Here is a 22834-nt window from a genome sequence, read left to right as displayed (position 1 = left end):
TCTCGACTTCGAAAACGGGTCAGATTTTTGGCAAATTCAATGATGTAACCATCATGATTTTTTGCGAAAATCGTGATAAGCTGGATGTCCTTTTTTCTGATGCCTTTCGGTTGGCAGGCCTCTCCCCATCACGAAAAGACATGCCGCGCCCCGATCGGCCGCTGTGTAGCCGAGATATAGCTTGCACAAATCACCAGTATCTTAAAGATACGCAAATCACAATCTTCGGAAGGCTATATCTCAGGCAAAAAGGGCCAGATCGGTGAAGGACCGACTCGGCCAGGATCGCAAGGATCCAGCCTGTCGAACGGCATCAAAATCTCGACTTCGAAAACGGGTCAGATTTTTGGCAAATTCAATGATGTAACCATCATGATTTTTTGCGAAAATCGTGATAAGCTGGATGTCCTTTTTTCTGATGCCAATCGGTTGGCAGGACTCTCCCCATCAGGAAAAGGCATGCCGCGCCCCGATCGGCCGCTGTGTTGCCGAGATATAGCTTGCACAAATCACCAGTATCTTAAAGATACGCAAATCACAATCTTCGGAAGGCTATATCTCAGGCAAATAGGGCCAGATCGGTGAAGGACCGACTCGGCCAGGATCGCAAGGATCCAGCCTGTCGAACGGCATCAAAATCTTGACTACGAAAATGAGGCAGATTTTTGACAAATTCAATGATGTAACCATCATGATTTTTTGCGAAAATCGTGATAAGCTGGATGTCCTTTTTTCTGATGCCAATCGGTTGGCAGGACTCTTCTGATCACGAAAAGACATGCCGCGCCCCGATCGGCCGCTGTGTAGCCGAGATATAGCTTGCACAAATAACCAGTATCTTAAAGATACGAAAATCACAATCTTCGGAAGGCTATATCTCAGGCAAAAAGGGCCAGATCGGTGAAGGACCGACTTGGCCAGGATCGCAAGGATCCAGCCTGTCGAACGGCATCAAAATCTCGACATCGAAAACGGGTTAGATTTTTGGCAAATTCAATGATGTAACCATCATGATTTTTTGCGAAAATCGTGATAAGCTGGATGTCCTTTTTTCTGATGCCTTTCGGTTGGCAGGACTCTTCTGATCACGAAAAGACATGCCGCGCCCCGATCGGCCGCTGTGTAGCCGAGATATAGCTTGCACAAATCACCAGTATCTTAAAGATACGCAAATCACAATCTTCGGAAGGCTATATCTCAGGCAAAAAGGGCCAGATCGGTGAAGGACCGACTCGGCCAGGATCGCAAGGATCCAGCCTGTCGAACGGCATCAAAATCTCGACTTCGAAAACGGGTCAGATTTTTGGCAAATTCAATGATGTAACCATCATGATTTTTTGCGAAAATCGTGATAAGCTGGATGTCCTTTTTTCTGATGCCTTTCGGTTGGCAGGCCTCTCCCCATCACGAAAAGACATGCCGCGCCCCGATCGGCCGCTGTGTAGCCGAGATATAGCTTGCACAAATCACCAGTATCTTAAAGATACGCAAATCACAATCTTCGGAAGGCTATATCTCAGGCAAAAAGGGCCAGATCGGTGAAGGACCGACTCGGCCAGGATCGCAAGGATCCAGCCTGTCGAACGGCATCAAAATCTCGACTTCGAAAACGGGTCAGATTTTTGGCAAATTCAATGATGTAACCATCATGATTTTTTGCGAAAATCGTGATAAGCTGGATGTCCTTTTTTCTGATGCCAATCGGTTGGCAGGACTCTTCTGATCACGAAAAGACATGCCGCGCCCCGATCGGCCGCTGTGTAGCCGAGATATAGCTTGCACAAATCACCAGTATCTTAAAGATACGCAAATCACAATCTTCGGAAGGCTAAAAGGGCTAGATCGGTGAAGGACCGACTCGGCCAGGATCGCAAGGATCCAGCCTGTCGAACGGCATCAAAATCTCGACTTCGAAAACGGGTCAGATTTTTGGCAAATTCAATGATGTAACCATCATGATTTTTTGCGAAAATCGTGATAAGCTGGATGTCCTTTTTTCTGATGCCTTTCGGTTGGCAGGCCTCTCCCCATCACGAAAAGACATGCCGCGCCCCGATCGGCCGCTGTGTTGCCGAGATATGGCTTGCACAAATCACCAGTATCTTAAAGATACGAAAATCACAATCTTCGGAAGGCTATATCTCAGGCAAAAAGGGCCAGATCGGTGAAGGACCGACTTGGCCAGGATCGCAAGGATCCAGCCTGTCGAACGGCATCAAAATCTCGACTTCGAAAACGGGTCAGATTTTTGGCAAATTCAATGATGTAACCATCATGATTTTTTGCGAAAATCGTGATAAGCTGGATGTCCTTTTTTCTGATGCCTTTCGGTTGGCAGGCCTCTCCCCATCACGAAAAGACATGCCGCGCCCCGATCGGCCGCTGTGTAGCCGAGATATAGCTTGCACAAATCACCAGTATCTTAAAGATACGCAAATCACAATCTTCGGAAGGCTATATCTCAGGCAAAAAGGGCCAGATCGGTGAAGGACCGACTCGGCCAGGATCGCAAGGATCCAGCCTGTCGAACGGCATCAAAATCTCGACTTCGAAAACGGGTCAGATTTTTGGCAAATTCAATGATGTAACCATCATGATTTTTTGCGAAAATCGTGATAAGCTGGATGTCCTTTTTTCTGATGCCTTTCGGTTGGCAGGACTCTTCTGATCACGAAAAGACATGCCGCGCCCCGATCGGCCGCTGTGTAGCCGAGATATAGCTTGCACAAATCACCAGTATCTTAAAGATACGCAAATCACAATCTTCGGAAGGCTATATCTCAGGCAAAAAGGGCCAGATCGGTGAAGGACCGACTCGGCCAGGATCGCAAGGATCCAGCCTGTCGAACAGCATCAAAATCTCGACTTCGAAAACGGGTCAGATTTTTGGCAAATTCAATGATGTAACCATCATGATTTTTTGCGAAAATCGTGATAAGCTGGATGTCCTTTTTTCTGATGCCTTTCGGTTGGCAGGCCTCTCCCCATCACGAAAAGACATGCCGCGCCCCGATCGGCCGCTGTGTAGCCGAGATATAGCTTGCACAAATCACCAGTATCTTAAAGATACGCAAATCACAATCTTCGGAAGGCTATATCTCAGGCAAAAAGGGCCAGATCGGTGAAGGACCGACTCGGCCAGGATCGCAAGGATCCAGCCTGTCGAACGGCATCAAAATCTCGACTTCGAAAACGGGTCAGATTTTTGGCAAATTCAATGATGTAACCATCATGATTTTTTGCGAAAATCGTGATAAGCTGGATGTCCTTTTTTCTGATGCCTTTCGGTTGGCAGGACTCTTCTGATCACGAAAAGACATGCCGCGCCCCGATCGGCCGCTGTGTAGCCGAGATATAGCTTGCACAAATCACCAGTATCTTAAAGATACGCAAATCACAATCTTCGGAAGGCTATATCTCAGGCAAAAAGGGCCAGATCGGTGAAGGACCGACTCGGCCAGGATCGCAAGGATCCAGCCTGTCGAACGGCATCAAAATCTCGACTTCGAAAACGGGTCAGATTTTTGGCAAATTCAATGATGTAACCATCATGATTTTTTGCGAAAATCGTGATAAGCTGGATGTCCTTTTTTCTGATGCCTTTCGGTTGGCAGGCCTCTCCCCATCACGAAAAGACATGCCGCGCCCCGATCGGCCGCTGTGTAGCCGAGATATAGCTTGCACAAATCACCAGTATCTTAAAGATACGCAAATCACAATCTTCGGAAGGCTATATCTCAGGCAAAAAGGGCCAGATCGGTGAAGGACCGACTCGGCCAGGATCGCAAGGATCCAGCCTGTCGAACGGCATCAAAATCTCGACTTCGAAAACGGGTCAGATTTTTGGCAAATTCAATGATGTAACCATCATGATTTTTTGCGAAAATCGTGATAAGCTGGATGTCCTTTTTTCTGATGCCTTTCGGTTGGCAGGCCTCTCCCCATCACGAAAAGACATGCCGCGCCCCGATCGGCCGCTGTGTAGCCGAGATATAGCTTGCACAAATCACCAGTATCTTAAAGATACGCAAATCACAATCTTCGGAAGGCTATATCTCAGGCAAAAAGGGCCAGATCGGTGAAGGACCGACTCGGCAAGGATCGCAAGGATCCAGCCTGTCGAACGGCATCAAAATCTCGACTTCGAAAACGGGTCAGATTTTTGACAAATTCAATGATGTAACCATCATGATTTTTTGCGAAAATCGTGATAAGCTGGATGTCCTTTTTTCTGATGCCAATCGGTTGGCAGGACTCTTCTGATCACGAAAAGACATGCCGCGCCCCGATCGGCCGCTGTGTAGCCGAGATATAGCTTGCACAAATCACCAGTATCTTAAAGATACGCAAATCACAATCTTCGGAAGGCTAAAAGGGCTAGATCGGTGAAGGACCGACTCGGCCAGGATCGCAAGGATCCAGCCTGTCGAACGGCATCAAAATCTCGACTTCGAAAACGGGTCAGATTTTTGGCAAATTCAATGATGTAACCATCATGATTTTTTGCGAAAATCGTGATAAGCTGGATGTCCTTTTTTCTGATGCCTTTCGGTTGGCAGGACTCTCCCCATCACAAAAAGACATGCCGCGCCCCGATCGGCCGCTGTGTTGCCGAGATATAGCTTGCACAAATCACCAGTATCTTAAAGATACGCAAATCACAATCTTCGGAAGGCTATATCTCAGGCAAATAGGGCCAGATCGGTGAAGGACCGACTCGGCCAGGATCGCAAGGATCCAGCCTGTCGAACGGCATCAAAATCTTGACTACGAAAATGAGGCAGATTTTTGACAAATTCAATGATGTAACCATCATGATTTTTTGCGAAAATCGTGATAAGCTGGATGTCCTTTTTTCTGATGCCAATCGGTTGGCAGGACTCTTCTGATCACGAAAAGACATGCCGCGCCCCGATCGGCCGCTGTGTAGCCGAGATATAGCTTGCACAAATAACCAGTATCTTAAAGATACGAAAATCACAATCTTCGGAAGGCTATATCTCAGGCAAAAAGGGCCAGATCGGTGAAGGACCGACTTGGCCAGGATCGCAAGGATCCAGCCTGTCGAACGGCATCAAAATCTCGACATCGAAAACGGGTTAGATTTTTGGCAAATTCAATGATGTAACCATCATGATTTTTTGCGAAAATCGTGATAAGCTGGATGTCCTTTTTTCTGATGCCAATCGGTTGGCAGGACTCTCCCCATCACGAAAAGACATGCCGCGCCCCGATCGGCCGCTGTGTTGCCGAGATATAGCTTGCACAAATCACCAGTATCTTAAAGATACGAAAATCACAATCTTCGGAAGGCTATATCTCAGGCAAAAAGGGCCAGATCGGTGAAGGACCGACTTGGCCAGGATCGCAAGGATCCAGCCTGTCGAACGGCATCAAAATCTCGACTTCGAAAACGGGTCAGATTTTTGGCAAATTCAATGATGTAACCATCATGATTTTTTGCGAAAATCGTGATAAGCTGGATGTCCTTTTTTCTGATGCCTTTCGGTTGGCAGGACTCTCCCCATCACAAAAAGACATGCCGCGCCCCGATCGGCCGCTGTGTTGCCGAGATATAGCTTGCACAAATCACCAGTATCTTAAAGATACGCAAATCACAATCTTCGGAAGGCTATATCTCAGGCAAAAAGGGCCAGATCGGTGAAGGACCGACTTGGCCAGGATCGCAAGGATCCAGCCTGTCGAACGGCATCAAAATCTCGACTTCGAAAACGGGTCAGATTTTTGGCAAATTCAATGATGTAACCATCATGATTTTTTGCGAAAATCGTGATAAGCTGGATGTCCTTTTTTCTGATGCCAATCGGTTGGCAGGACTCTTCTGATCACGAAAAGACATGCCGCGCCCCGATCGGCCGCTGTGTAGCCGAGATATAGCTTGCACAAATCACCAGTATCTTAAAGATACGCAAATCACAATCTTCGGAAGGCTAAAAGGGCTAGATCGGTGAAGGACCGACTCGGCCAGGATCGCAAGGATCCAGCCTGTCGAACGGCATCAAAATCTCGACTTCGAAAACGGGTCAGATTTTTGGCAAATGCAATGATGTAACCATCATGATTTTTTGCGAAAATCGTGATAAGCTGGATGTCCTTTTTTCTGATGCCTTTCGGTTGGCAGGACTCTCCCCATCACGAAAAGACATGCCGCGCCCCGATCGGCCGCTGTGTAGCCGAGATATAGCTTGCACAAATCACCAGTATCTTAAAGATACGCAAATCACAATCTTCGGAAGGCTATATCTCAGGCAAAAAGGGCCAGATCGGTGAAGGACCGACTTGGCCAGGATCGCAAGGATCCAGCCTGTCGAACGGCATCAAAATCTTGACTACGAAAATGAGGCAGATTTTTGACAAATTCAATGATGTAACCATCATGATTTTTTGCGAAAATCGTGATAAGCTGGATGTCCTTTTTTCTGATGCCAATCGGTTGGCAGGACTCTTCTGATCACGAAAAGACATGCCGCGCCCCGATCGGCCGCTGTGTAGCCGAGATATAGCTTGCACAAATAACCAGTATCTTAAAGATACGAAAATCACAATCTTCGGAAGGCTATATCTCAGGCAAAAAGGGCCAGATCGGTGAAGGACCGACTTGGCCAGGATCGCAAGGATCCAGCCTGTCGAACGGCATCAAAATCTCGACATCGAAAACGGGTTAGATTTTTGGCAAATTCAATGATGTAACCATCATGATTTTTTGCGAAAATCGTGATAAGCTGGATGTCCTTTTTTCTGATGCCAATCGGTTGGCAGGACTCTTCTGATCACGAAAAGACATGCCGCGCCCCGATCGGCCGCTGTGTAGCCGAGATATAGCTTGCACAAATAACCAGTATCTTAAAGATACGAAAATCACAATCTTCGGAAGGCTATATCTCAGGCAAAAAGGGCCAGATCGGTGAAGGACCGACTTGGCCAGGATCGCAAGGATCCAGCCTGTCGAACGGCATCAAAATCTCGACTTCGAAAACGGGTCAGATTTTTGGCAAATTCAATGATGTAACCATCATGATTTTTTGCGAAAATCGTGATAAGCTGGATGTCCTTTTTTCTGATGCCTTTCGGTTGGCAGGACTCTCCCCATCACAAAAAGACATGCCGCGCCCCGATCGGCCGCTGTGTTGCCGAGATATAGCTTGCACAAATCACCAGTATCTTAAAGATACGCAAATCACAATCTTCGGAAGGCTATATCTCAGGCAAAAAGGGCCAGATCGGTGAAGGACCGACTTGGCCAGGATCGCAAGGATCCAGCCTGTCGAACGGCATCAAAATCTCGACATCGAAAACGGGTTAGATTTTTGGCAAATTCAATGATGTAACCATCATGATTTTTTGCGAAAATCGTGATAAGCTGGATGTCCTTTTTTCTGATGCCTTTCTGTTGGCAGGACTCTTCTGATCATGAAAAGACTGGCCGCGCCCCGATCGGCCGCTGTGTAGCCGAGATATAGCTTGCACAAATAACCAGTATCTTAAAGATACGAAAATCACAATCTTCGGAAGGCTATATCTCAGGCAAAAAGGGCCAGATCGGTGAAGGACCGACTTGGCCAGGATCGCAAGGATCCAGCCTGTCGAACGGCATCAAAATCTCGACATCGAAAACGGGTTAGATTTTTGGCAAATTCAATGATGTAACCATCATGATTTTTTGCGAAAATCGTGATAAGCTGGATGTCCTTTTTTCTGATGCCTTTCTGTTGGCAGGACTCTTCTGATCATGAAAAGACTGGCCGCGCCCCGATCGGCCGCTGTGTAGCCGAGATATAGCTTGCACAAATAACCAGTATCTTAAAGATACGAAAATCACAATCTTCGGAAGGCTATATCTCAGGCAAAAAGGGCCAGATCGGTGAAGGACCGACTTGGCCAGGATCGCAAGGATCCAGCCTGTCGAACGGCATCAAAATCTCGACTTCGAAAACGGGTCAGATTTTTGGCAAATTCAATGATGTAACCATCATGATTTTTTGCGAAAATCGTGATAAGCTGGATGTCCTTTTTTCTGATGCCTTTCGGTTGGCAGGACTCTCCCCATCACAAAAAGACATGCCGCGCCCCGATCGGCCGCTGTGTAGCCGAGATATAGCTTGCACAAATAACCAGTATCTTAAAGATACGAAAATCACAATCTTCGGAAGGCTATATCTCAGGCAAAAAGGGCCAGATCGGTGAAGGACCGACTTGGCCAGGATCGCAAGGATCCAGCCTGTCGAACGGCATCAAAATCTCGACATCGAAAACGGGTTAGATTTTTGGCAAATTCAATGATGTAACCATCATGATTTTTTGCGAAAATCGTGATAAGCTGGATGTCCTTTTTTCTGATGCCTTTCTGTTGGCAGGACTCTTCTGATCATGAAAAGACTGGCCGCGCCCCGATCGGCCGCTGTGTAGCCGAGATATAGCTTGCACAAATAACCAGTATCTTAAAGATACGAAAATCACAATCTTCGGAAGGCTATATCTCAGGCAAAAAGGGCCAGATCGGTGAAGGACCGACTTGGCCAGGATCGCAAGGATCCAGCCTGTCGAACGGCATCAAAATCTCGACTTCGAAAACGGGTCAGATTTTTGGCAAATTCAATGATGTAACCATCATGATTTTTTGCGAAAATCGTGATAAGCTGGATGTCCTTTTTTCTGATGCCTTTCGGTTGGCAGGACTCTCCCCATCACAAAAAGACATGCCGCGCCCCGATCGGCCGCTGTGTTGCCGAGATATAGCTTGCACAAATCACCAGTATCTTAAAGATACGCAAATCACAATCTTCGGAAGGCTATATCTCAGGCAAAAAGGGCCAGATCGGTGAAGGACCGACTTGGCCAGGATCGCAAGGATCCAGCCTGTCGAACGGCATCAAAATCTCGACATCGAAAACGGGTTAGATTTTTGGCAAATTCAATGATGTAACCATCATGATTTTTTGCGAAAATCGTGATAAGCTGGATGTCCTTTTTTCTGATGCCTTTCTGTTGGCAGGACTCTTCTGATCATGAAAAGACTGGCCGCGCCCCGATCGGCCGCTGTGTAGCCGAGATATAGCTTGCACAAATAACCAGTATCTTAAAGATACGAAAATCACAATCTTCGGAAGGCTATATCTCAGGCAAAAAGGGCCAGATCGGTGAAGGACCGACTTGGCCAGGATCGCAAGGATCCAGCCTGTCGAACGGCATCAAAATCTCGACTTCGAAAACGGGTCAGATTTTTGGCAAATTCAATGATGTAACCATCATGATTTTTTGCGAAAATCGTGATAAGCTGGATGTCCTTTTTTCTGATGCCTTTCGGTTGGCAGGACTCTCCCCATCACAAAAAGACATGCCGCGCCCCGATCGGCCGCTGTGTTGCCGAGATATAGCTTGCACAAATAACCAGTATCTTAAAGATACGCAAATCACAATCTTCGGAAGGCTATATCTCAGGCAAAAAGGGCCAGATCGGTGAAGGACCGACTCGGCCAGGATCGCAAGGATCCAGCCTGTCGAACGGCATCAAAATCTCGACTACGAAAATGAGGCAGACTTTTGACAAATTCAATGATGTAACCATCATGATTTTTTGCGAAAATCGTGATAAGCTGGATGTCCTTTTTTCTTATGCCAATCGGTTGCCAGGACTCTCCCCATCACGAAAAGTCATGCCTCGCCCCGATCGGCCGCTGTGTAGCCGAGATATAGCTTGCACAAATCACCAGTATCTTAAAGATACGCAAATCACAATCTTCGGAAGGCTATATCTCAGGCAAATAGGGCCAGATCGGTGAAGGACCGACTCGGCCAGGATCGCAAGGATCCAGCCTGTCGAACGGCATCAAAATCTCGACTTCGAAAACGGGTCAGATTTTTGGCAAATTCAATGATGTAACCATCATGATTTTTTGCGAAAATCGTGATAAGCTGGATGTCCTTTTTTCTGATGCCAATCGGTTGGCAGGACCCTTCTGATCACGAAAAGACATGCCGCGCCCCGATCGGCCGCTGTGTAGCCGAGATATAGCTTGCACAAATCACCAGTATCTTAAAGATACGCAAATCACAATCTTCGGAAGGCTATATCTCAGGCAAATAGGGCCAGATCGGTGAAGGACCGACTCGGCCAGGATCGCAAGGATCCAGCCTGTCGAACGGCATCAAAATCTCGACTTCGAAAACGGGTCAGATTTTTGGCAAATTCAATGATGTAACCATCATGATTTTTTGCGAAAATCGTGATAAGCTGGATGTCCTTTTTTCTGATGCCTTTCTGTTGGCAGGACTCTTCTGATCATGAAAAGACTGGCCGCGCCCCGATCGGCCGCTGTGTAGCCGAGATATAGCTTGCACAAATAACCAGTATCTTAAAGATACGAAAATCACAATCTTCGGAAGGCTATATCTCAGGCAAAAAGGGCCAGATCGGTGAAGGACCGACTCGGCCAGGATCGCAAGGATCCAGCCTGTCGAACGGCATCAAAATCTCGACTTCGAAAACGAGTCAGATTTTTGGCAAATTCAATGATGTAACCATCATGATTTTTTGCGAAAATCGTGATAAGCTGGATGTCCTTTTTTCTGATGCCTTTCGGTTGGCAGGACTCTTCTGATCACGAAAAGACATGCCGCGCCCCGATCGGCCGCTGTGTAGCCGAGATATAGCTTGCACAAATCACCAGTATCTTAAAGATACGCAAATCACAATCTTCGGAAGGCTATATCTCAGGCAAAAAGGGCCAGATCGGTGAAGGACCGACTTGGCCAGGATCGCAAGGATCCAGCCTGTCGAACGGCATCAAAATCTCGACATCGAAAACGGGTTAGATTTTTGGCAAATTCAATGATGTAACCATCATGATTTTTTGCGAAAATCGTGATAAGCTGGATGTCCTTTTTTCTGATGCCTTTCTGTTGGCAGGACTCTTCTGATCATGAAAAGACTGGCCGCGCCCCGATCGGCCGCTGTGTAGCCGAGATATAGCTTGCACAAATAACCAGTATCTTAAAGATACGAAAATCACAATCTTCGGAAGGCTATATCTCAGGCAAAAAGGGCCAGATCGGTGAAGGACCGACTTGGCCAGGATCGCAAGGATCCAGCCTGTCGAACGGCATCAAAATCTCGACATCGAAAACGGGTTAGATTTTTGGCAAATTCAATGATGTAACCATCATGATTTTTTGCGAAAATCGTGATAAGCTGGATGTCCTTTTTTCTGATGCCTTTCTGTTGGCAGGACTCTTCTGATCATGAAAAGACTGGCCGCGCCCCGATCGGCCGCTGTGTAGCCGAGATATAGCTTGCACAAATAACCAGTATCTTAAAGATACGAAAATCACAATCTTCGGAAGGCTATATCTCAGGCAAAAAGGGCCAGATCGGTGAAGGACCGACTTGGCCAGGATCGCAAGGATCCAGCCTGTCGAACGGCATCAAAATCTCGACTTCGAAAACGGGTCAGATTTTTGGCAAATTCAATGATGTAACCATCATGATTTTTTGCGAAAATCGTGATAAGCTGGATGTCCTTTTTTCTGATGCCAATCGGTTGGCAGGACTCTCCCCATCAGGAAAAGACATGCCGCGCCCCGATCGGCCGCTGTGTTGCCGAGATATAGCTTGCACAAATCACCAGTATCTTAAAGATACGCAAATCACAATCTTCGGATGGCTATATCTCAGGCAAATAGGGCCAGATCGGTGAAGGACCGACTCGGCCAGGATCGCAAGGATCCAGCCTGTCGAACGGCATCAAAATCTCGACTTCGAAAACGAGTCAGATTTTTGGCAAATTCAATGATTTTTTGCGAAAATCGTGATAAGCTGGATGTCCTTTTTAATGATGCCAATCGGTTGGCAGGACTCTCCCCATCACGAAAAGTCATGCCTCGCCCCGATCGGCCGCTGTGTAGCCGAGATATAGCTTGCACAAATAACCAGTATCTTAAAGATACGAAAATCACAATCTTCGGAAGGATATATCTCAGGCAAATAGGGTCAGATCGGTGGAGGACCGACTCGGCCAGGATCGCAAGGATCCAGCCTGTCGAACGGCATCAAAATCTCGACTTCGAAAACGAGTCAGATTTTTGGCAAATTCAATGATTTTTTGCGAAAATCGTGATAAGCTGGATGTCCTTTTTTCTGATGCCATTCCGTTGGCAGGACTCTCCCCATCACGAAAAAACATGCCGCGCTTTAATCGGCTTTAGTGAAACTTAAATCCGATGTCAAATGGCCGAAAATAAGAAATTTCCAAGCTCGGCACCAGGCGAACAGAAATCAGCAGAAAGCCACTTGGCTTTGGATTAACCCCAAGAGTATGCTATGCTTTAAAATTCAAGTTTTGCCTGTAACTGAAAGTATGCAACACAAAATATTGCATTCGATAAAGCTGCCTTCTGCTGATTCCTGTTCGCCTGGTACCTCGGTCAACTGTTGTACAACTGCTGACAACAAGTTACAACAAGCCAGCTTTGCTTTCCTCTTTTCTTCGTTATTGACGTGCGATGGCTTCCTGTGATTGGAAGAAATTCCTTGATTTGATGTAGGCCTTATCAATGATAAAGGATATTTTCTCGAGTCGTATATTTAGTGTTATCTCCGTTATTTGTGGGCCGATCTGGTCGTTCCATATTGGGAAAATATCCTTGATCCTTGGATATACACTTCGACACTTCTTCGCTATTTGTGGGTCGATCTAGTCGTGTGATGGCTTAATGTGATCGGAGAAATTCCCCTTATTTGATGGCAGGATCTGGCCGCACCTTTTGCCAGTGCTATATAAAATGTAAAAATGTACACCAGCTTCAATTTATTTGAGTTATTTTTATTATGCTGACAATGCTCACATAGATATTATACCGTATTTTGTCACTTAAACTCAATATTCATTTTAATTTTCACGCAATACGTATGTGCCTGTTTCGGTTCGAATTTAGAATTAGATAAATTTAAGAATTTTGGAATTGTTTGGAACACAATTCATCCGTTTCAGTGGTATGCACACTTAAGTCTATGCGAAATGAAAGTAGAAAATACACATGGAAAAGGCTGTTGAATACCTAACTAAAAATCTAATTCACTCTGCCTGGTCGGCCTGTTGCCTGTTGCCTTTTGCCGTTGCTTTTGTTTTTGTTTTTGATTGTGGTTTACCATTAGACGGTAGTACTTTTTCTGTAAATTATAAATAAATGTATTGCAAAGTGGCGTTGGACATAAGAAATGCAGCGCCGCCCGGCTTTGCTTTTGACTTAAGCCTTAAATGTTGTGAACTTAAACGTCTAGGAGTCCCTAAAACATAATTACTTGCTGCATTATTCAAATCAATCTGGTTCTCGCTCTCGCTTCCTTCGATGCGCATAGGATTAAGCATAATGAGTGAAAATGTACAAGGCAAAGAGCAATACAAGTTATCTTCAAACTAAAATTAGGCAATACAAAGTTATATTCAAACTAAAATTAGCCATTATGCATAGAGTGTGTAAAGTAAAATGTACAATTGTTGCTATTTATATAAACAAGCTAGCGCGTTCTTCGCCTTCGCCTACGCCTACGCCTACGCATTGCATATGCCGCATGTCATGCAGGATTGCCATAACTGTTGCTATACCTATCCATGTGTGTTTGTCTGAATGGTTGTGGTGTTCTGGTGTGGTCGATGTTCTGTGGAAGGGGGGTGGGGGACTCTCTCTTTATCTCCCATTCTGATCTTTGCATATTTACCAAAGTTTTAGTGCTACAATTCGACAGACACGCACTCTGCCCCTCTTCTTGGTCAGTGCGAAGAGCGGCAGATGCTCCCTAGGCCAAGGCCGTGAATGAAAATATATATATCATGAACGCATTCCAAACATACGTGATTCATACGCGATTCAAACGGGTTCACAATCCTATTTTCGAGTCAAGTTTCAATTTGGTTTTTCATGTTCTCACATATTCAAGTGCCATATAAATCTGATTTCATATATGTATATAAATAGGTGTAATCATGATTGTTTCAGTGAAGAGGGAAACGTTACGTTACGTCGCGGTGCTTACAATTAGGTGAGGTCTGCTCGTAGGTGCATATGACTATAGTATGGTATAGTATGATATAGCTTGCACTACCATAAGATCATTGACATTCATTGACGTTTCAAATCAAAAGTAAATATACAAAGCAACCGAGAGTTAATGGGAGTCGAACTTAGCTTAAGTCAAAATGTACATGGTTGTGCGTAGCTTGTGTGTGTGTGTGTGTGTGTGCGAGAATGGGTGTATGGGTGCATTGGTGTACTGGTTGTGTTATGGCTGTCCGACAGAACGCAAAGTTATGACAAAAGTACACAAAATGAATGGAACATATGCAAATGTTGCTGAGTAGTTAACATTTAAAACCGCCTGGCTGATTGCCCGCCCATAAGTTCTTAAGCCTAAGCGTAGAGCGTGCACTCGATGTAACTCGTGGGCACAAAGCCCTCGTCCCAGCCATTGGAATCGTTAGCACGCCTCACTCGCGTCCAGCCATCGCCCTGATCGATCTCAATCACCTGCAGCTCCTCGCCCTCGTTCATGGGTATGCTTCCTTCGCTGGAGGCTGTTCAATAAGACACCAAGCGGATTAGGGTTCCAATCAATCAGTTAGTCGGTCAATCACTACTCACCTTCAAAGGGATACAGGGCTCGACATGTGCCCAGTGGCTGCAGGGGCTCCACTTCCGTCTCAAAGTACGCATCCTCGCCAATGGCATTCTCGTTGGCGCTGCCCTGTCCGGAGCCGGGCAGGGATGTGTGCGAGGTGCCCAGGCCACTCTCGGGACTTGCCGAACTGCTGGATTTCACCATGGAAAAGGCAAAATGAAACGAAATATTTGAAGAAGTTGCAATTTCCACATTATTAAGTGTTGTAATGTTCGGTGTAAGGCAATCAAGAATCGAAAAGTAAAACAAAATCAATCAATCAGATTTTAGAATACAAATTATAAAACAAACAAAAAATAGAGCAGAGCAGAACAGAACAGATTCATATTTAAATTTTATATCGCTGGCATACTATTGTGGCATATTTTTGTGGGCTCTTTCTGGATGTTATTTAATTTCAGTGTAATTTTTCGTGTAAAATGATAAACCGAAATAAAGGGGGAGCCAAAACCAAGGAGTGCCATGGGCAATGTACAGAGTGGGATGCGATGCCAAATTATAAACGCTACGATGCTAATGTATGTGTGTGTATGTATGTGTGGTGGGTAAGATATATAGTATATGTATAAACATTGAACGTAGACTTATGAGTGTACCCGTTATTGTTATTATTATGCCCATTTTGTATTTGCGCCACATTATCCTCAGAACCTGACCTGCTTAAGCTGCCAGCATCGTCAGGCTGGTCATCGCCCTCGTCGTGATGATCATCGGCGCTGCCATTGGAATGTCTGGGGGTTCAGAGAAAGAATGAAGATCACGATTAGTCGACCATTGCATCTGTGCGATCTATGGTCCATCCATCGTTCATCCAGCCTTAGCTCACCTCGATGTTCGGTGTCCGTTCTGTAATTGATTTCGATTCGCCTGCGGACTATTGTTGGCCACCTGCGCCTGATTGGCCCTCTCGAAGTAGCCCTGATACTTTTTCAGATCGATTTTTAGCTTTTCCAGCTTGTGCTCCGACTCGTTCAGCTGTCCCTCAACGGTCATGGGGTTGCCCAGCGACGAGTTCGCCTCATAGACGATTTTCATCTTCATCAGGCCATCCCGGGCATTCGTCTCCTGTGCGATCTTCTGCTGCAGCTCCGCGATCTTCGCCTGGAGCTTCTTTCTTTGCTGATTCGGTGGCAGATCGCTGAAGTCCTCCTTTTGTCCGTCCGCCGTTAGCGAGTTCTAATGACAATCAAATCACACGATTAGTCAAGGCAACAAGGTTCAGATCACAGATCGATCGGGATATAGATATGTATGTATAAATGAATGAAGACATCCACAAGACAATAACGACAACAACAAAAGTAGTAGCACGCAGTGAGTAAAACAGAAGAAGATCAACCAACAGATAAGGAACAAAACAAAATAAAGATCAAGATAAAGAACAAATGCAATAAAATACATACATAGGTAAGAGCTAACCCAATGGCCTGCTTTTGCTTTTTGGGGGAATGGAATGGAATCAATCAAACCTGTTTCCACATCAACAGAAATATATAAATAAATTAAGCAAATCAAATCGAACACAAGGGAGGGAAGGGGGTAGAGGGGGTAGAGGGGGAGCATTCAATTCAAATCATGCAAGGGAATTTCTCAGCAGAGAACAATAATACAAACAAAATTACTATATAAAAAATGAAGGGCAATATGAGGATAATGTGTGAGTGTGCTAAGAGTTGGCTAAGAGACTTTTCTTAAAGATTCCGACTGGTTATTGGTTATTTTTAGAGCTCGAACTTAGAATATGCCGATCGTTTAAAGTGAAAGTTTTGCTCAGAGACAGACTGCTATAATTATTGTTAATTAATGGTAAACGAACGATAATCGATAGTCGATAGTGGCTAGTGGCTAGTGGCTAGTGATTGGTTAGCTTGGTTGTGATTAGTTGATAGCGTGGAGTAGTAGATACAGATACGAGTGTTGTAATTAAGAGCAATCAAATGGGTAGCAAATGGTGGGCTAGTTACGGCTAGGCTTAGTTAGAACTAGTAACTTATGTAGTCTAGTTGGTTTAGGGCTAGTTATTTAGTTTAGTTTAGTTTAGTTAGGGGTAGTTAGAGCTGAAAGATTCATCATACCTTCATCGTGATACAGGCTTCAATTATCTGCCGTTGCTATTGGCAGCGAATTGATTTAGTATTCATAGTATTCATATTCATTTAATCACATTTACATTGAAATTTGAGTGTTTGTGTTTTGTGTGTGTGTGTGTGTGTATGTGAGTAAAAGCATTTTGGATTCGGTTTTAAGATCGAATGGCAGCAACGAAAATAGAAATCAAGAGTTAATACAATTCATATTTTTCTTTTGTTTTGTTTTGTTTTGCAGAGTGTTATCGAAGAAGCCTTTGGTTTTGTTTTGGGGGGGACTTTTCATTTGGGGAGTGGGGTGCGCAGAGGGGAGCGGGGGAACAACTTAAAAGCAAAGCGATGGCACACACAAAAATATTAGCAAGAAAATAACGAAACAGACAGAAAACATGGACATCGGATGGCAAGTCATATGCAAACGGGGAAAGAACAATCAATGGGGGAGACATGTATGCAGCGGAGGATATGTATAGCGAGTATATGGTGGATTAGTGGATCGGTGGATCAGTGTGGAGTGGGGGATGACACGAAACGAGCACGAGGATGGCGGAACGGCCTGTAGGACTGGACTCTTGGTACTTACAGCAGAGACACAGAACCATCGTCCAGGCGGAAATTAAAGTGGTAAATGGTAATCGATTCGAGATTCAAGATTCAATATTCAGGATAGAACGGAAAAGAGATAGAACACTGGATGAGTAAACTATAATGAGAGGCACACACACCGTACAATACATAAACCATAACAGAGGCCTACGACTTATGAATAGAGAAAACTTAACAACTAAATAAAAGATATCACGAAGCGACTCAACTCAAGAGGCTCTGGGTGCACTGAAAGGAACGGACATGTGTGGGTGGAAGAACTGAAAACTGAAAACTCCCATCCCCTCGACAGAGACAGAGATAGAGGTAGAGGTAGACAGAGAGAGAGAGAGAGCGAGAGAGAGTCAGGCAGAAACGAGGCTAAAACGATGGTACAACAGCCACAACCTATCCGAGAATCGGCCGCGGATCCCCTCACCTTGTTGCTGCCGAATATGTTGAAGATGCCGACGCGTTTCTTGATCTTGTTGGCACTCATCGTGCCCCGCATCGTCAGGTGGTTCGACATGGAATTGTTGTAGTGATCCTGCAAAGAGTCCGGATCTAGTTTGGACAGATCCTCGAAGGGTATGTCCGTGGGGGGCGCGAAACCCGATTGGTATCTGTGGAAAGACATTGATTAGATATGGAAACGCGTACGATTGATGGAGCCAGCACCTTTCTATGACTTTGAATGAATCCTCCTTCTCGTTGATGGACTCTCCCGCCTTGACAATACCCTCCATGCAGCGGGCAATGATGGGTGCCACCGAGGACTCCACCTCCGCCGCTCCGATGATGAACTCGCGTATGCCGCGCGTGCGCTTCTCGTCCAGCTCCTGCAGGCGACTCAGGACGGCGGGCAGCAGGATGCTGAAGTGCTGTTGCTGCAGATTGTTCGTCTTCTGCAGCTGATTGGCGTACTCGTTCTTGGCATCGTCCGACTGCTGGATCTTCGACGTCATGATGTTCTTGTAGCGCTCCACCTCGGCACGACTCAGATTGAGATCCATGTCGGCCTTCTTGTAGTTATCGACAGCCTTCTCCGAGTCCCTGTAGGCCTTCTCGTAGTTCCGCTTGGCCCGCTCCAGCGACGAGAGCTGTGTGGTGAGGTTCTGTTGCAGCATTGCACCATCGCTAAGGCATTTCTGTAAAGATATTCATTGTAATCCGTAATCCGTGTTATCGAGGGGAGGGGATCGGATGGGATGGGATGGGATGGCTTACCTTGCGATCTTCGCGCAGCGCCTTGGAGAGCAGCGTCACACCCTGTATGATCTGTAGCTGCAGGCTCTCGGACACCACCTCACGCTGTCCCGCCAGGTCGCCCACTTCCTTGAGCAGATTGCGAAACGCTTGCATCGATGTAAATCTGTAATAAAGAGAACGTGTGAATATCGGTTCGGTTGGTTCCCTTGGTGGCTACAGCCATGGCCTGTAGGCCCCTCCCTGCCCACGACAATTCGCGCCTCTGGCTACGAGCTACTACTCTGCTCGATTGTCGCACTGTCGCTCGGTGGTGGGGCAGCAATTTATGGAGCTCTCAGATTGACAGAGTTGGACACGCGCTTTGTGACGCGCCAAGGAACGCCCACGCACATTTGTCCGTCTGTCTGTCACTCTGTCATCGCTGTGGCACTCTCTATATGGCGCTGGAGGATAAATTTATGGATTTTACAACTGAATAAGGCACAAGCGCTTGGCATTTCATTACCAAAGTCAACTTCAAGTTGGCTCTGGCTCTGGCTCTGGCTATGGCTATGGCTTTGGCTATGGCTTCATTGTCATGTTACACACATGCCACGCTGAGGCAGGCAGATCTATTTGCGGGTCATGATGTCAGTTATTCGCATACTACACGCATATTTGCATGGCATGTAATTAAAGACTCAGATTCTCAGACCACACGATAAATTGATGGGAATCTTGGCGCCCCACCCCCTGCCGCCCCCCAGACACGCACAATTGGAGCAACAGTCAGCGTCAGAGAGAGAGAGAGACGGAGAGACAGAGAGACTTGCCCCGCAATTGTCGATAATTTTCCAAGACATTTAACAAACATTCAACTTAAGTATACTTATGGTTCGGTTTTGGACTGGTGCTTACTCATTGTCTTCCTCCTCCTTCTTTTTGGGCTGGTAATTTTTCACTAGTCGCCTGCAAGGAAAAACGAAAATCAAAATTAAAATCCAAAAATCATGGCATTAGTGAAACTTTGTTTGTTTATGCAAAAAGATAGAAAGAGAAATACAAAATATAATCGCAGCAGCAAGTAGAAGAAGAGGAGCAAGCATTTGCATTTAACACGAGACTTTTCATCGCACACGCAAGAGATGGAGCTGGAGATGGAGCTTCGGCTGGAGCTGGTGCTGGAGATTTCACTCTGCGCTCCGCATATTAATAGAGTTTTTCCCCATTTTCCATTGGGGGTCTGCTTTGTGGTCTAGTTGGTAGATGATCGCAGTGGATGCTGCTGGGAAAGGCATAAAGATACATGAAGATGAAGCGCCAACTAGAGCTTTAGAGACGCGTAATGATAAAGTCATTAAAACGACGTCAAGACGGTAGCTTCCAGCGATATCACACAGGGGCCACAGTTCACTCCCAGCCAACGGAGAGCTTCGCTAGACCCCAGCGGTGGCGGTGGTGGTGGTGGTGGTGGAGGCAGTCATCAAGCCAACTCATTGGGGGAACTGTGGGAACTGCCAGACACTCGGACAGACAGACAGACAGACAGTGGGAAACCGATAGCATTCCCAACGAACCAACCAAACATCCAACCATCCAACAGCCTCGGTCTTGTGGTCTCTCCAACACCTTGACAGCGTCAGCGACAGCGTCAGAGACAGCGTCAGCGTCAGCGACTCCGGCAATATAATCTTTGCTTAAATTAAACAATTATGAAGACCCACGCCAACAGCAGTACAGCCGTCCCCACCGTTCCACCGTCCCCACCGTGCCACCGTTGGCCAATTGGCGGGGCTTGTCAGTGTCCGAGTAACTCAAGCCTAATCACATTAAGTCCCCCACATGTCCATCGGTGGGGACGGGACTCCCCTCCCTGGCGGTGTGGTGTGGCAGTTGCGTCGCGTGTCAATTGCGTGGGGCAGGTCGTGGTCAGATCATGTTGGCTTCACTTTCAGAGGGTGTCACTCAATTGTGCAATTTAGAGCCGAGCCGCCCCAAGGGGTTGGTCGGCCCATTCGGCCCATGATGGAGGTGCGGCTTTCGAAAATTCTTTTCCTTCCATAAAAAAAAAAGAATTACCGCAGCAACGGCAATTGAATTGCGCCGGCAGTAAATGAAGCACTCATTCAAACAATGAACACAATTAGCTTTTAGATATTTACGATTATTTGTATTTTTTTATTTTTATGTTCTACGAAGGTCTCACGGAGAGGGAGAGATACAGACAAGGCAAAGACACGTTTTAAGCCTCAAGAAAATTGATTTCAGGAACGGAACCCGTCGTGGACAGTACAGTGCAATCACTGCCACAAGTGCCGCAGAGTGGACGACCTTGTGCTTATTCGTACAGTACAGCGTGTGCACGAGGCTTTTTACATTAATGAGAACTCCGTAAGTCCCCAGAGAGATACTTGGAGTTTGGTGAGATCTTTGTGACAGCAGCTGCATGCCACAAATGGGTGCGGTGGGGCAGAAACACACACACACAAAAAACTAAACACAAAATATTTATGTTTAATTGGCTATTTGTTGGGGCCATAAATGGAGGCGCCGTCGTTCGCTTGGAGACAAGACTTACGATCCCGAATTCCGTAAAAAACAAAAAAACAACAAATTAGGAAAAATCTTTAATGGGTTAATGGCTCACCTCAATTTGCCGGCATATTCCGTTTCTATGGTCACTCGATCGCGCAGAAAATTGGCAAACTTGTCCAGGGCATCGATGCCTCTGTTTGTGTGTATACCCAGATTCTCGTTTTGATCCTGAAAAAGAGAAGAATTGAACAGAAATGGATTAGAGAATTAGAACAGTTGAATGGATATCTCGAGTGGAGGAATGGGAAAAATCCCACTTAATGCCTTTTGACGTTGAGCCAAAAACAAATGCGAAATAATATGAAATTAATCTCAATTTTTCAATCACTTAAGAAAGAAACTGCGTAGCAAACAAACAGCAAATGGATTTTATGGATAAAGATCGGCCATATACGTATGTATGTATGTACGCAGCATTTGCTGAGAGCGAGGCCCGGCCCGGGAGCGAGAGCGAGAGAGTAGTCGTCGTGTCTGCGCGGGAGTGTTTCCCATTCATCTAATGCTGTTGTGTGTGTGTGCGTGTATTGCGTGAGAATAGCAAAACTCCTAGATCAAATGCATATCAAGAGATAAGGAAATGTGCAAGCAAGAACACGAGAGAGCAACGGTTATTGCTGGGGCTGCTGCTGTCACCGAGAGAGGAATTGCGCGGGTCTCTGAAAATGCTGTTGTTGCTGAGAGAGCGCAAGAAGGCATGGCGGGAGTGTGTGCGTGAGAGTAGCAAAGCTCCTAGATCAAATGCAGATCAAGAGATAAGGAAATGTGCAAGCAAAACTGCAAGAAGGCGAGAGAGCAACTGCTGAGAGAGGAATTGCGCGTGTCTCTGAATGGAAACACTGAACTTCGGAGGAGGGCGAGAGAGGTCGGGAGGAGCGCCAAAAACAAATCCATTAACTCATTAGCCATAAAGAGCGCGATATGGTTGACAATTTCAAGTGATTTGGTTTTAAATTATCGTCTGGCCTGCCCCATTCGTTAGGAGATCGTTAGCGTTTACCGCTGACACAAATATGGCCAGCAGCCACTTCCTCCTCAGCGGACAAAAAAAAAAAACAAAAAACACAGAGTTATGATATAATATACCGCGTCTCTCTCTCTGCCTCTGCCTGTAACTATCTTTTGTGGGCAATTTGCAACACTTTTCAATACCGTTTGTCAATACAACAGATTCCAAACAGACAACAGAGAAACACAAACTGCGCTGCGCTGCGGTGCGCTCCACTTTTGATTTTATTTTCGCACGCAGCGAAAGACAGCAAAAACCGTGGCAAAAAGAGACATCAAAAGAGGCTGCCGTGTGGCCGAGTTAGCTGCCAATCACGCCCCCAAACGCAATCATCGACGGCAGATTTGAATGTTAAGTAAACCAAGCTCTCCCCCCACTCCTCGCAGCGCATAGAAAACCCATAGAAATGTTTGCCAATTTGCATGTGAAGTTCAGCCAGAGAGAGAGCGAGCGAGAGCGATAGAGAGAGAGAAGTCACTGTACCCTGTGCGACCCTACGCCTCCGCCTCCGCCACCGCCACCGCCTCCTGCGCTCTTGGTCTGTCCAAAAATTAACATCAATTACATAATGAAACCCAGTTCCGAGACACAATTCGGTTGCGGCTTAAATGAGCGTTAAATTGTTGTTGAAAATTTACGTTTTCGGTTGCTTGTTTTGTTTGTGTTTGTGTTTTTTTTTGG

At 46.0% G+C, this 22834-nt stretch overlaps 1 protein-coding gene across 14 annotated transcripts in view; it reads right to left on the bottom strand.

The window, feature by feature from the left end:
- Positions 1-12823: 12823 nt before the first annotated feature.
- Positions 12824-22834, bottom strand: part of Cip4 (formin-binding protein 1-like Cip4) — a 49464-nt gene continuing 39453 nt past the window's right edge. For 3 of the 14 annotated variants that reach the window (XM_015187474.2, XM_015187473.2, XM_015187463.2), the window contains 10 exons: positions 21200-21315; positions 19471-19521; positions 18592-18736; positions 18043-18512; positions 17804-17987; positions 16768-16803; positions 15519-15868; positions 15289-15423; positions 14656-14822; positions 14425-14588 (listed from right to left, as the gene is read on the bottom strand). In XM_015187474.2, the coding sequence (XP_015042960.1) occupies positions 14425-14588; positions 14656-14822; positions 15289-15423; positions 15519-15868; positions 16768-16803; positions 17804-17987; positions 18043-18512; positions 18592-18736; positions 19471-19521; positions 21200-21315 (1818 nt within the window). Of the gene's footprint in view, positions 14589-14655; positions 14823-15288; positions 15424-15518; positions 15869-16767; positions 16804-17803; positions 17988-18042; positions 18513-18591; positions 18737-19470; positions 19522-21199; positions 21316-22834 lie in introns of all 14 variants that reach the window. The other 11 variants (XM_015187464.2, XM_033381876.1, XM_033381877.1 and 8 more) reach the window with 11 other exon arrangements.

The sequence above is a fragment of the Drosophila pseudoobscura genome, chromosome X (assembly GCF_009870125.1).
Source record: "Drosophila pseudoobscura strain MV-25-SWS-2005 chromosome X, UCI_Dpse_MV25, whole genome shotgun sequence".
NCBI lineage: Eukaryota > Metazoa > Arthropoda > Insecta > Diptera > Drosophilidae > Drosophila > Drosophila pseudoobscura.
This window is presented reverse-complemented; position numbering and strand designations above follow the sequence as displayed.